The sequence below is a fragment of the Myripristis murdjan genome, chromosome 18 (genome assembly GCF_902150065.1).
Source record: "Myripristis murdjan chromosome 18, fMyrMur1.1, whole genome shotgun sequence".
Taxonomy (NCBI): Eukaryota; Metazoa; Chordata; class Actinopteri; order Holocentriformes; family Holocentridae; genus Myripristis; species Myripristis murdjan.
In genome coordinates, this window is record NC_043997.1 from 11,388,476 (window position 1) to 11,402,026 (window position 13,551).

At 39.0% G+C, this 13,551-nt stretch overlaps 1 protein-coding gene across 1 annotated transcript; it reads right to left on the bottom strand.

The window, feature by feature from the left end:
• Positions 1-74: 74 nt before the first annotated feature.
• LOC115376225 (signaling lymphocytic activation molecule) lies at positions 75-9,280 on the bottom strand. The gene is made up of 8 exons (XM_030075716.1): positions 9,277-9,280; positions 7,392-7,529; positions 4,182-4,490; positions 3,388-3,666; positions 2,226-2,339; positions 1,679-1,734; positions 1,411-1,482; positions 75-199 (listed from the first exon to the last, which is right to left on the bottom strand). The coding sequence occupies exons 1-8, from the start codon at positions 9,278-9,280 to the stop codon at positions 146-148; spliced, it is 1,026 nt and encodes a 341-aa protein (XP_029931576.1). The 3' UTR covers positions 75-145.
• Between the last annotated feature and the right edge of the window lie 4,271 nt (positions 9,281-13,551).

Genomic DNA, 13,551 nt, shown 5'->3' on the forward strand with positions numbered 1-13,551 from the left:
TCAAAAATGTAGGACTGGCATTTTAGAATTTGAATACCTCACGGCTTTATGCCAACAAGAGAATAAAGAAATAATAATCTGTATATTCACAGTATTTACAGTGAATGCTAAAGTACAGCGCATGGTGATGGTGTCGTTTGTCATTCTAACGGCTGGCCTGCATGCGATTCAGCTGGACCTCGTCGTAGATAGTCTTGGCCTTGATGTGTGGGAAACGAAAAAAAAAAAAGTTAATGTCATTAATAACTTGATTCATCGACTATCTGTCTCCTGTGACGTTTACTTGATCATGTTGTGTTCTTATTTATTTGGTAAGAGAATGTGTCTGCTATTAAAAGAGTTGGATAGACAATCATGCAGTCTATACTGATGCACATATGGAGTATGGATATGTGGGTCCATATGGATTCACATTTTAATTTTAAGTGAATGAGCCAGTCTTTCCATTTTCAAGGAATACTCTGATACGATTTGAGCCCTTTTTTCCGTCTTACCCAGACTGACACAAGAAGTTCGATACCATTTTCGCGTCCAGCATTTCATGTTAAATTAGCATGACGAGTGTTTCAAATCCACATGATCCACTGTGTATAGGACAGCTCTGGAGTTGCTGTGAGGTTTATTTTTTCACTTTGATGGAGTTAGGCTCACGACTCCTGTAGACTTTAAGTCTTTATGCTAAGCTAACAGGCAATGCTACCCAGAGGAACCGAACCACTGGACGTACAGAGGTGAGAATTGTATCTCGTCTCAGTCTGGGTAAGATCAGAAAAATTATGTTTTACCCAAAATGCTGCAGTATTCCTTTAAAGTGAATGCAATACTTCTGAATTTAGGAAAAAAAGGAAAAGAAAAAAATTGTGTGTGTGTGTGTGTGTGTGTGTGTGCGTGCATGTGTGCGTGCGCGCGCGTGCGTCCTTTTAGCTGGCTTTTATATTTCCTGAGAATCCGCATTTTGATGTTTCCAGTGTGTTGTTTGTTTGTTTGTTTTGTTCTGCTTTTTTTTACATACTGATATGGCAAAATACTTGTGCATGATGACTTGTAGTGCCATATACAAATACTATGTAATTGTATATGCCGATTGTGTGTGGGACTTTTGTCTCAACTCCTAAGGAGCTGTAAAATGTAAATTAAACCTTTTTGATTAAAAAAAAAAAAAAAAAAAAAAGACTTTTTGCCTTTTTAATAAATATCTGGGTCTTGAATTTGTGCAAAGATGGTCTCAGGCAAGATGTACACATGGGGAAAGAAAATAAAAGTTTCACAACAATGTTGTGTGTTGCAATATTATGTGGACATGAAGAAACGAGGCACTTTACAGGGGAAACAGCTGGAAGTTTCATTGAGCCGCACACACAAACACACCATTCACTTTGGAAAACTTGTTCAGAAATGCTTTGCTCTCACCTGATCTGCAGTATTTATGTCATTGATGGTTTCATAGAGTGAGGCTTGATTGGTCAAGGTATTCGATCTCCCCTGAGAGTTTGCACATGCACACACACACACACACACACACACACACACACACACACACACACACATTAACCCATGCACACAGAAATGACAGGAAGTGGGAGAGGAAGTAAAGAGCATGAAACATGACTATTATTCGCACACCACACAAAACATTCCTCCAAAACTGATGCAACAGCACACATGCGGGTGCACTTACATCTTGAGCTGAGAAATTTTCAGTAACATCAGCGTACACGGTGTTCTCGTAGACAGCTGTTGGTGTTTAACAGTGGGAGAGTGAGAGACCATTAGAGAAATGGATGGATGGTTGAGTACAATACTGAGGAAAAATCATCATCATCAGGATCCTCAAGGTTCACATGATTCACATTATCTCTGACTAATTACAGTATCTACACACATTTTTAAGGAATGCATCGTTTTGGGTATATTATCCTTTCTTCCTTTTACCAAGACTCAGACAAGGTGTTTTTTTTTTCCACTTCGATGGAGCCAGGCTAATGACTCCCATAGAGTCTTTATGCTAAGCTAACACAAAATGCTACCCACTGGAATCGGACCACTGGACGTACAGCGGTGAAAGTCAGTAAAGGGGCATTTTACCCAAAACGCTGCATTATTCCTTAAAGCACTTTCACTTTCACTTGCATCATAGCTTGCAGTTAGATTACAGCAAACTATGAGGTTAAAAACAAAAAGAAAAGCACACATTGCTTCTTGATGGTGAAAGGAGAGGTTCGTACCTGCTTGTTTTTCATTGTATTTCCTAACAGCCACAGCCACTGTGACGACGATGGCCAGGAAAACAGTCCCTGCTGCACCAGCTATGTAGATCCAAAAGGGCGGTAGCCCTTCATCTGAGGGGAGCGTTGCTGTTATTATACTGATAAAGAGGCACTTATGGTAAAAAGTGAAAACATGTTACTGCAAGTCAAAAAGCTTGTTATGGCACTGAGGCATACATTTTGGTAGCCCTTGCCTCTTATATAATGTTAGATAAGATAACTGATAATTGATAATCCTCGGTGAAATGGTGGATTTATACCCAGGAGCAGCACAAAATTGTCGTACCATGCAAACAAGCAAACAAGAGAGGTGGAATTAACTAATTACATTTACTCCTGTCACTGTAATTGAGTAGCTTTGTTGTTTACTTGTTATTTTTGGCGTATTTTAAGTCATTAATTTTACTTTTGCTTAAGACCATTTTTTCTTGAGTATTGTCCTGCGCTACATTTTAAATCACATCCATTACAGATGATAACAAGCTTTCACAATAAAAGCTCAGTCAGCAAAGATGAGAGGAGGAATCTGCTTCTACTTTGTTAGTTCAACCATCACATTATATATGTTTATTCCACATTTGTAAGTTTGAGTAGGTTGTCATTTTTGTGCAATGCTCCTTTAATCTAGTTTGAAGTGTGTTCTCTCATCTTTTTCTAACTGCATGGAAAAGATGACACCGAACACAGCTGCTGTTCTGAAAAACTAACTCAGTAACTTTTACTCTGGGTACATTTTAAATGGGATACTTTTTTACTTCAGTAGATTTTACTTTTACTTCCGTAGATTTTTACTTCTACTGCTGAAGTCAAACACGTCAATCGAACATGCCGGGAGAAATAAAAACTGAGGCTGTGCTCCAACTGGGTCGATCCACTCTCACCATGTGAAAGCAGCTTTTAATCCCTGAGCAAAACCAGTTGTTGGACTCTGAAAAAACATCTGCACAGAGAGGACCTCCTGAAAACTAAAAGGGACCTGAAAAATAGCCTTGTGGCAAACTAATGCACACTGTCCCGTCTCAAATAAACAAATAAAACAATGGTGACCTCATGCTGCTGCTGCATGAGGTCACCATTAAAGATGCACTGTTAAAGCATTTTTCCACCACTGCACATGTACCTGATATATCTGTGGATGTGCTATTGCTGCAATGCACTATTTGAGATGCATTGTTCACACTGACAGAATTGGAGACTGTACAGGTGACATCTGTGTCTCCCCCCGGTGGTATGACAGTGAAATGCACCCTGGAGCCTTTGAAGGTGTGGTTCCCCACTGTCCAGCTGTAGGTGACCTCACTGTGACGGGCTGACCCGCACTCCAGCAACACAGTGCATGAGCTGTTCAGTTCATGCCAAGTTGAGCTGACTTTCAGGACAGGCTTCTCCGTCACAGACTCTGATAAAGCAGTAAAGAGAGAGAGAGAGAGAGAGAGAGAGAGAGAGAGAGAGAGAGAGAGAGAGAGAGAGAGAGAGAGAAAGAGAGAAAGAGAGAGAGAGAGAGAGGAAGTAGTACACAGAGGGAGGAAAGGGAAAAAGTGACAACTCAACATAGTCATCAAATATTCATGGAAAGAATTCATCATGCAGGATTATAATATATCAGTGGCAAGCTTTTCAGAATAACAGTCACATTTTAATTTGGACTGATTTTTGATTTGGGAGCAAGTCACAGAACTCTCTGTTTATATAATCATCATTTAAACATAATATAATAAAACATAATTTAATCATTATCACTTCTTTTTTTTTTTTTTTTGTCTAAAATCCAGTCTTAATTGAACAAAAATAACTTTCACAAGACACAACTAACACTGATGTTGACACTTATCTCTGCAGTTGTAATAGTGTGCCAACTACTAACAATGAAGAAAACACTCAATAATGTGATCAGAAAATACATAAGTGCCATACCATAAACTTTCAGAGTGATGATGGTTGTGATCCTTTGCTCTCCATTCACCTCTGAGACAAATTTGAAACTCCCAGAGTCGTTAAGAGTCAAACTTTCCACAGTTAAACTGAAATTTTGTCCGTTTATTTTCACTCTGCCCTGGAATTGATCACCATCTGAAGTTTCAACCATATCCGTGCTTGCAATGCGTGTGTCTCCATATTCCCATGCTGCAAAGTCGACCCCTTCACTTGGCAAACATGAGGGAAGCTCCACAGTGTCTCCAACCTTTTTCTGGATGACATGTCCACATTTGGTAGCGTCCACCTCTGAAACACATGAGCAAAATAACAACACTGTGTTATCTGTAGCACAGCATCGCAAAGAGGCAACACAGCACAACACAACTTGATATAACATAAAATAACGTGGCACAACATGACAAGACATGACATGAGATGGCACAATATAAAATGATACCAGATGACATTATATGATTTTTTAAGATTTTTTTTTTATTGGTATTTTTGGTTTATGAGATGACACAACAAAGCATAACATGGCCTTACATAACAATGTGATGCAGCATAACAGGTAGTAACATGATCACCTAACGTGACATGAAACAATGTGACATAACATGACATAACATGACATGACATGACATAGCATTACATAGCAGAGCATAACACAATGGTGTAACATAACATGACAAAACATAAGATGATGTAACATAACATGACACAATGTGATGTGACATGACATAATGTGACATAACATAACATGATATCACTCAATGTAACACAGCACAGCATAACATGGCAAAATGATGTAACATAACATGATGTAACATAACATGACATGACACAACATAACATGACATGACATGACACAACAGGTGATGACATAATATAAAATGACACAAGATGACATGACACAACACAATGTTGCATAGCATGATATGACATCACATAACGTCGTGACATAATATGACATGACATCACATAACGTGATGCAACATAGCAGGACCTAACATAACATGACATGACATAATATTAAATGAAACAAGATGACGTGACATGACAAAACATTACATAGCATTTTTATTTTTTAGATTATTTTTTGTGGCACTTCTGCTTAGCATGCCATTACATCACAACACTGATGATGTTGATGACATGACGTGACATAATATAACAAAACATAAGGTGATATATGATAACATGACATAACATGGATACAATATGTGACATAACAGAAGCATGACAAGACAAAAATGTAAGAATATTGTAGTATGGTTTGCTGGTCCGCCTTAAGTACCAGCCCACCTTAAGTGAGCCTGATCAGGTCTCAGGGGTCACCAGATGTGGCTCATATGCTCTCCTGTATATAAAGCAGACACACCCTCAGGCTACAGGGGCGTTACCCCTCAGCCAGTGCTGAGCTGAAGTATGATGTGAAGTATTTGAGCTGCTGTTGTCTCATCTCTGCAGAGGTGGGAAGTAACAAAGTACAAATACTTTGTTACCGTACTTAAGTAGATTTTTCAGGTATCTACTTTACTTGAGTATTTTTTTGCTGACTTTTTACTTTTACTCCCTACATTTGAACACAAATATCTGTACTTTTTACTCCTTACATTAAAAGTTGCCCTGAACTTTTTTTCATCTTGCCGAGTTATCAGAAAAGATATATGTATCATTAATGGTAAACATTTTTTTACTTTTTACTTTTGTACTTAAGTACATTTCAGAGCCTGTACATTCTTACTTTTACTTGAGTAAAGAAGTTGAATTGGTACTTCTACTTTTCTCACACAAGTATCTTTACTTCTACTTAAGTACAGAATGTCAGTACTTTTGCCACCTCTGCATCTCTGTGCATTGGGGAGCTGCATGGAGCTTTGAGATTTAACTGTTTGCTTTGAAGTTGTAGGCCAGACTCTCCCTTGACTGCCAGCACACTCCCAGGGTTGTTAGTGGCCAGGGGCGGGCTGGCCATCTGGACGTTCTGGAGAATACCAGAACAGCTGGTGCAGCCAGGTGAGTGGCGGCCGGCCGGTCGGCTGGTCCTAACTGAGCTGGTGCAGCCCATTTCATGGCTGTCGGGGTAACACCGATCCTAGGTCAGAGCCTGATCTTGGAGGGGGGACGTGTGCCTGTCCAAGCTGAGGTCTAGCCACCCTCCCCCTCTGACTAGTAGCTCTTCCTTAATACAGCGTACCTTGTGTATGTTAAGGCCTGTAGCAGACTCCTGATACAATTTTTTTTTTTCTGCTAACATAATGGCTGCTGTGTTCTGTTTTTATATATTTAGGTTTTTCTTAGTGTATTTAAATAAACACTCTCTTTAACAGAGACCCTGTCTGTGTTTTTACATGTTTGGATCCAATCCTCATTCCCTAGTCACAATAACATAGCATGACATAATATAATGTGATATGACATGACTAAAGCTCTATTCTGTGTGATAGTCTGGCTGAAATAAAGCACGTTCAGAAAAGGTCTACACACCCTGCCCTGTAGTAAACATAGCCATAAAGAAGTTGTTGAGGAATTTTCATCAAGTATAACTTCAAAGCTATGATTTAAGTTAATTAGAAAACGCATTGCTGTAAAACCCATCAAGAATAATTTCAACAAGCAGTCCAGCAAAACAAGTAGAAATGGAAAGGATGTGTCAGCTCTGCCTTTAAAGACTCCTAAGCAAATACAACAGGAAATATGCTGACGCACAGCATAATGATGCAAAATGCCAGTATAACCCCAACCCTAACCCTAATGCAAGTCAGTAGTTTCCCTCTTAAAAATCTATAAGTTTAAAAAATAAAAAATGAAGGGGAAGTGTTCACAAACTGCATTGCAGCCTGAGCCTGTAAAAACAAATTTTGTGAAAGTCATGTTCAAACCAAAGCAGTAATTTTTCCTCTTTTTTTGACCTCCAAAGACACTGAAAAAAAAAAAAAAGAAAAAGAAAGAAAGAAAGAAATATGCATGGTTCCTTTGACAATGTAAAGCAAACGGAACTACAACTACCTTCCATGCATTTTGGAAAGACTTCCAAAAAAGACAAGTTTTTCCCAAAGAAGCACTCAAACGTGGTCTATAAACATGCCAGTATGAGCAAAATCACAGGCACAAGTCAGTGTTTATTTGTACAATCCAGTTCACATAGACCCTAGTGATAATAAAAACTGCACAAACCAATCGGGATTTTAAAAGGTAGCGTACCGTGGATGCAGATCCAAAGCAGGAGTGCAACGCTGTACTTGAAGAAGCAAGGCAAGCAGAGCAGGGGAACAGCAACCATCTCTGTGAAGGCAGCAATAACTTCTGTTTCCTCTTCTGGAAACTCTGTGGCTCTGCTAACTGACAGCAGAGAAAAGAGAGGAGGGGTGAAGGAGGGTGAGGGGAATTCAGTCAGCGACAAGCAGAAATGGGACTGCGAGCAGTAAACAGGGCGAAGAATGTGCACTAGAGGTTGAAAAACAGAAAAATAAAAGACTAAAGAAGAATGTGAAAGACAGTGGAAGACCATAACGGAGGAGATGCACAGTCAAAAGCAGCCACCACAGAGCTCATGCTTGACAAGTCACTTTGCATACATGCCATAACCAACAGATCAGAAGTCAAATCTTTGGCCAAATCCAAGACAGCGCTGATGCATAGCATTGCGCAACATTTCTTCAGCACTAGGTCGGCTCTAGAAGACATTTATTTATAGAACCAGCTACTCTCAAGTCTCAGACATGACACAAAGCTGAAATAGTGTGTCACAACTGTGGTGAGGCAGGCCATACCCATCCCTTTTGTCCAGTTCAAAAGCCCAAATCTTCAAACTTGTTTTATGTCTCAAGACCTGAATTCACGCCTCCTCCAGCGTCGTCTGAGACTCTGCTGTCCTGGTGGATGGCAGCCCCTTTTCTGCAGTAGTAGGTACAGGCTGTTCACACTCATTTATTCAGGCCAAGCTTGTACACAGGGAGCTCTAGAAAGCACCAGTTGTTTGGGTGCACGGCCATCGTTCAGAGGTACATGCGGCTGAGGTCTATGTAGAAGTTTACAATCCAGCTTACCTCGTTAAAGTGATTTTCAGACAGGACAGATTCTCCCATGCTTCTTCAACCTAATCCATCAGAGCAGGTGTACGCTGTGTGGAGTCGTCATCAGGTCTCATGCAAAGGAAACCCCAGCCCCTCCAGTGTTGGAGGAGACAGAGATTGTTCATTCTGACCCTGTAGTGCTGCAGTCAGCTGCACCTGTCCTGCTTTCCCCAGTCCAGCGATGCCCCTGTCTGCCCCACTACCAGTGGTGGAAAAAGTGCTACAGTTTGATACTTAAGTGGAAGAAGAAGTTACTTTGCTGATATTTTACTGGAGTAGAAGTAGAAGTACTGCTGTAAAAAACTACTAAAGTAAAAAGTGGCATATTTAAAATGTACTGGGAGTAAAAGTTACTTTTCAATGCAGTTATAAAAGGATGAGAGAACACGCTTCAATCTACATTCTTTTAAAGGTGCATTATGCAAAATTGCTAAGGGTTGACTGCTTTGCATCAACCATCTGCAATCTTTCATCAAGCACCTTTTATTAGGAATTTGAAATTGGCAAAAAGTAAAAGCAACAAAGCAGAAGCAGAGTCCTCCTCTCATCTTCGCTAACTGAGCATTTCATCGTGAAAGACTCCACCATCTGTCACTGATCATTTGTTCTCTGTTACGGATGTGATTTAAAATGTAGTGAAGTGCAATGCTGAAGCAAAAATGTTCTTAAGTAAAAGTACAAGTACTGACATTAAAAAATGCTCAAAGTGGAAGTACACAAAAAGCTACTCAATTATAGTAACAATGAGTAAATGGTTAATTACTTCCTCCTCTGCCTACTAGTCACTAACAGTGAGACCAGCTACAGATGCAGGTCCTGCAGGCAGACAAGCAGTGTAGTTACTGAAAATTAGTTATTAGTTACAGTTACTAGTTACTTCTCTCAAAAGTAAGTTAATTACTTTACCAATTCCTGCATAGAAAAGTGATTAGTTACTCGGATAAGTAACTTGCATTACTTTTAAATGTCTGCTTCAATTCTCTTATTATTGCACACATAGCTGGTCAGTGTACCCATGATCATTATGATGATTTATGCTGAAGTGTAACTCAACACTAAATCACAAACATCAGAAAACGTCTGCGGCCCAATTTTCCTGCTGGTTTTGAGTCACTCTTTAAATAAAGTTTATACCTGATCCTAAACCAGATCATCTCTGCTCACAGAAACAGATTCATCACAGCTGATCAGTCAACCTATAGCACTCCATAACTTTCTCACTGTGCCACATCTGCCTTTGTGTGTGTGTGTGTGTGTGTGTGTGTGTGTGTGTCCTATGGTTTTCTGGTAAATGTCATAAGTGATAAATATCAGGATTATTTGAAGTTATAGCCACAGCACTATAAATAACAACCGGAAGTGGGTTCGGTTTATGAAGTTAACATGACATTATTCGAAGAGGTGGGTAGTTTTACTGTATGGATTATATGTGCAATCACATTTATATGTATAGGTCACATTTGCACAGCTACAGTTTGTACTTGACAGGTGACAGCAGATAGATAGATAGATAGATATACAGATATAGATACAGATACAGATACAGATACAGATACAGATATATATAGATAGATATACTTTATTGATCCCAACCAGGGAAATTCTAAAACAAAGCACCAAGTGACAATTTTTGAGTCCATGTCTCTGTCCTCCACCACTGGCCCAGGTCTTACACTGGTCTATGTGCTGCGTGCAAAACCAACTTGATTTCCTGTCAGCACTGATGCAACAATGGCCTTTGACAAACCACGTACAAAAACCCACCACTGAAACTGAAAGAGCCACAATGCCGATCCCACCAGATAGCAGCTACTCATGCTGTGTCAAGAAGCATCAAACATTTGAAACATTTTGTGACTTTTTCCATTACATTTCTACACATGCAAAGAGCAGCTGCTCATGTGACTGAGCAGGTATTCTGCTTTCCCTTGGACTTCCCCTTAAGTAGCTTCAAATTTAGAAGACACATTTTTTTCCATATTGGATGAAAATTATTATTATTATTAGCTGCAAGTTGCAACACTTCAGTGAAGCTGCATCACACTTATATTGAGTGAAATGTTGAAACCCATGATGTTGTTTTATAGCTGCAACATTACATCACAAACCTAGATGTGCAGTGCAGCATTTTATAGACATTTCTGTGTAATTAAGCAGGAAATATTTGGGATCTTTGGAAACCTTGGGATCTCCGTTTGCATTTAAAATGAAGTTCTGAGGGTTTGGACAAAGCTGCATGCATTTGTAAAGACAAATCCACCACTGGGACCCACAAAGCTAAGAGGTTACAGGTTCAGTGTCTTTGGGGGTCAAACCTGTAACCTCTAGTGTACAAGACGATCTCTCTAAACCCAGAATCAGTCCTGCGTCCGGATTCGCAGCAGCTTGCATGAACAAAACTGGCAGCTGGGGCGAAAAAATGCATTTTTGGAAATGAGGGATACATTTTTCTTTTTCCTCACATGGCTCTTGCTGGATAACTTGGATTATTTCGTCTCTGGTCTCCGATTTGAAAATGTGGTGAAGCTGCAGGCTTTCAGCTGCAAGGCAAGTTGCTTTGAGTGAACTTTTTCTGTCGCTGCAGTGCTCATTGCAGCAAGAGGCACTGATCTGAAATTTGGATACGTTTATCTGCAGAATGTGACATTTCGGAGACGGCCACACTGCAAAAACTCAAACTCTTACCAAGAATATTTGTCTTATTTCTAGTCAAAATATCTCATTACACTTAAAATGAGACATGATCACCTAAGAAATAACTTGTTTTTAGACAATTTCCACTTGATTCAGGCTAATTTTCATTTGTTCCACTGGCAAATTTTGCCAATGAGACAAGCAAATTTTCACTTGTTTCAAGTGAATTTTCACTTGAAACAAGTGAAAATTGCCTAAAAACAAGTCTAGAAAGAAGAAATAAGACATTTTGACTTGAAATAAGACAAATAATCTTGGTAAAATAATCAAATAATCTTGGTAAGATTTTGAGCTTTTGCAGTGCAGGAGGTGGAGGGCAAAGGAAGAGACTATTTGGTTGATACAGAAACCCCAAACAAGGAAGTAACAACAGGCTGGATGTAAAGAAGACGACTATAACAATGCAAGGGGTCATTTTACTGGGAAAAAATACACATAATATTGCTTACTTCTGCTTTAACAGGTGATTCACCCACATTGAAGACCATGGCACACCAATTAAGCAAACCCCAACAAACACACACAAACACAAATATTTGTAACCTGCACAGTAGCAACTCAGCCCCCACATGTCCATTATTAAGTTTTGATGTTGTCTCCTCAGCAGAGTCTTTTAACCATAAATACAATAATCAGGAGTCATGTTACATCATTTTGATTAAATGCTATTGTGTTGGTTTGAAAAACTGGCGACCATCAAATGCAGTACTGTAATTAGTACCTTATATATATATCACAGCCGGGTGATAATATTGATATATTAGGTCAATATCGTCTGAGTGATTTTGATTTTCTAATATGGTGACATGCCATAAGTGCTGTCTTTTCCCAGTTTTGAAGGCTCTATTACAGTAAAGGGATGTCAGAACATATTAGATTGTATTTGCCTCTACCTCCACATTAATAACGGCTGTTAATAATAATAATTAATAAATGGCTGTTAATCAAAAATCTTCTGTGTAAATATCTTATCAAAGTACCAATAGCCATTAAATGGAACAGTGGAAGGTGCATCTTTCAAATCAAATAAACACCATCTTCACTCTGCATTGCAAGCTCTACTGTTTCGTCTGAATTTGTTAATTTTCTCTCTTATTGTTGTAAAGTTTGATTGGCATGCCGCAGGCTTCAGAATAAAACAAACTTTCAACTCTTCGTAAAAGGTCCAAGTAAAAACTTGTACTCTGCAATTTCAATACTCTATTTTTAGCTTTTAAAAAATGCTGAAGTGAAGTTTGGAAGGACGCATCAATCTTTTTAGACAAATGTCACGGTCTGCCACAGTGCGTTAAGCATTTCCTTTACAGTTCCTTCCTGAGTCAGAGATATGATCCTCCATTCGATAACGTGTTTTGACTTTTTCTCATCATTTTTTTTTTTTTTTTTTGATATTGTAGTCTATATTCCCCACTGCTGAAATAGTTTTAGGTTGTGTAATTTCACAGGTTTAAGACAGGATTGTCTTAATCTTTATGTTGGGCGACCCACACAAACAGCTGTTAAAAACATGCTGAAAGAGAGGTTTTTACTAAAAGTCATGTTTTGTGGTGAGGGAGATTATCCATTTGGTTACATGGAGTGTGATGCCACAATTATTGCAGTTAGAAAAAATAAATGTCTCCACCCAGTGTGTCTGTCTCTTGGGAATGGGAAGTGATACTAGCTGAGTACGAAGTGCATGGCAGTAGAAGTGTTGTGGGTCAGCGAGTTACTATAGAAACAAAGTCAAGAAAGAACCAGCATATTTATATAGACACACCCTAAATAAGCTTTTGACGAATTATAAAGGACAATCCAAATGGGTGCAAATGTCTTATACACCATTTTAAAAAGTAAAAGGACTGCATTTCTACAGTGCTTTTCTCATCTACTGACCACTAAAAAGCACTTTACAATGTTTGCCACACATTCACACACTGATGACTGATCCACACGCTGCCATGCAAAGTGCCCAGCTGCCCATCAGGAGTATTTAGGGGTTCAGTGTCTTGCTCAAGGACACTTCAACACACTGGAGGTGACGGGATCAAACCGAGAACACCACTACAAATGGATTACACTTTTTTGTGCAGTAGTGTCTGCATACATTAGGCATCATTATGTGACCATATTTGTACCACAGTGATCCGGAGAGAGGCCCTGAGCGCCGCTGTCGGCCACAGTTATCAAATACCAAAATTACATAGCACCACCAAGTGGATGAGAGCGTGAACTGCAAATTTTAAGCTGTAATTGTGTCGAAAACAATGAAATACCATACACTACCCATGGCTTTATCAAAGGGTGCAGGGAGGTTGCTTTGTTTTTCATATCTGATTATTAATATGTACATCTAATTTTGTCTCTCATATGTAAAATGATATTGTTTAAAAAAAAAAAAAAAAAAAAACAAAGAAGCAAAAATGCTTGTTAATCTATTACAAGTAACAGTTGATTATAGCCTGTCCATGATTCCTGACTAGAAAAGGTATAGATGCCAAAAAATATAACAGAAAAAAAAAAAGCAAAAACCCAGAGCATGCTGCCCTTTAGGAGTTCTATATATTTGATGATCACTAATATAGGGAAGGCTGTAGAAGACACAACAAAAAACT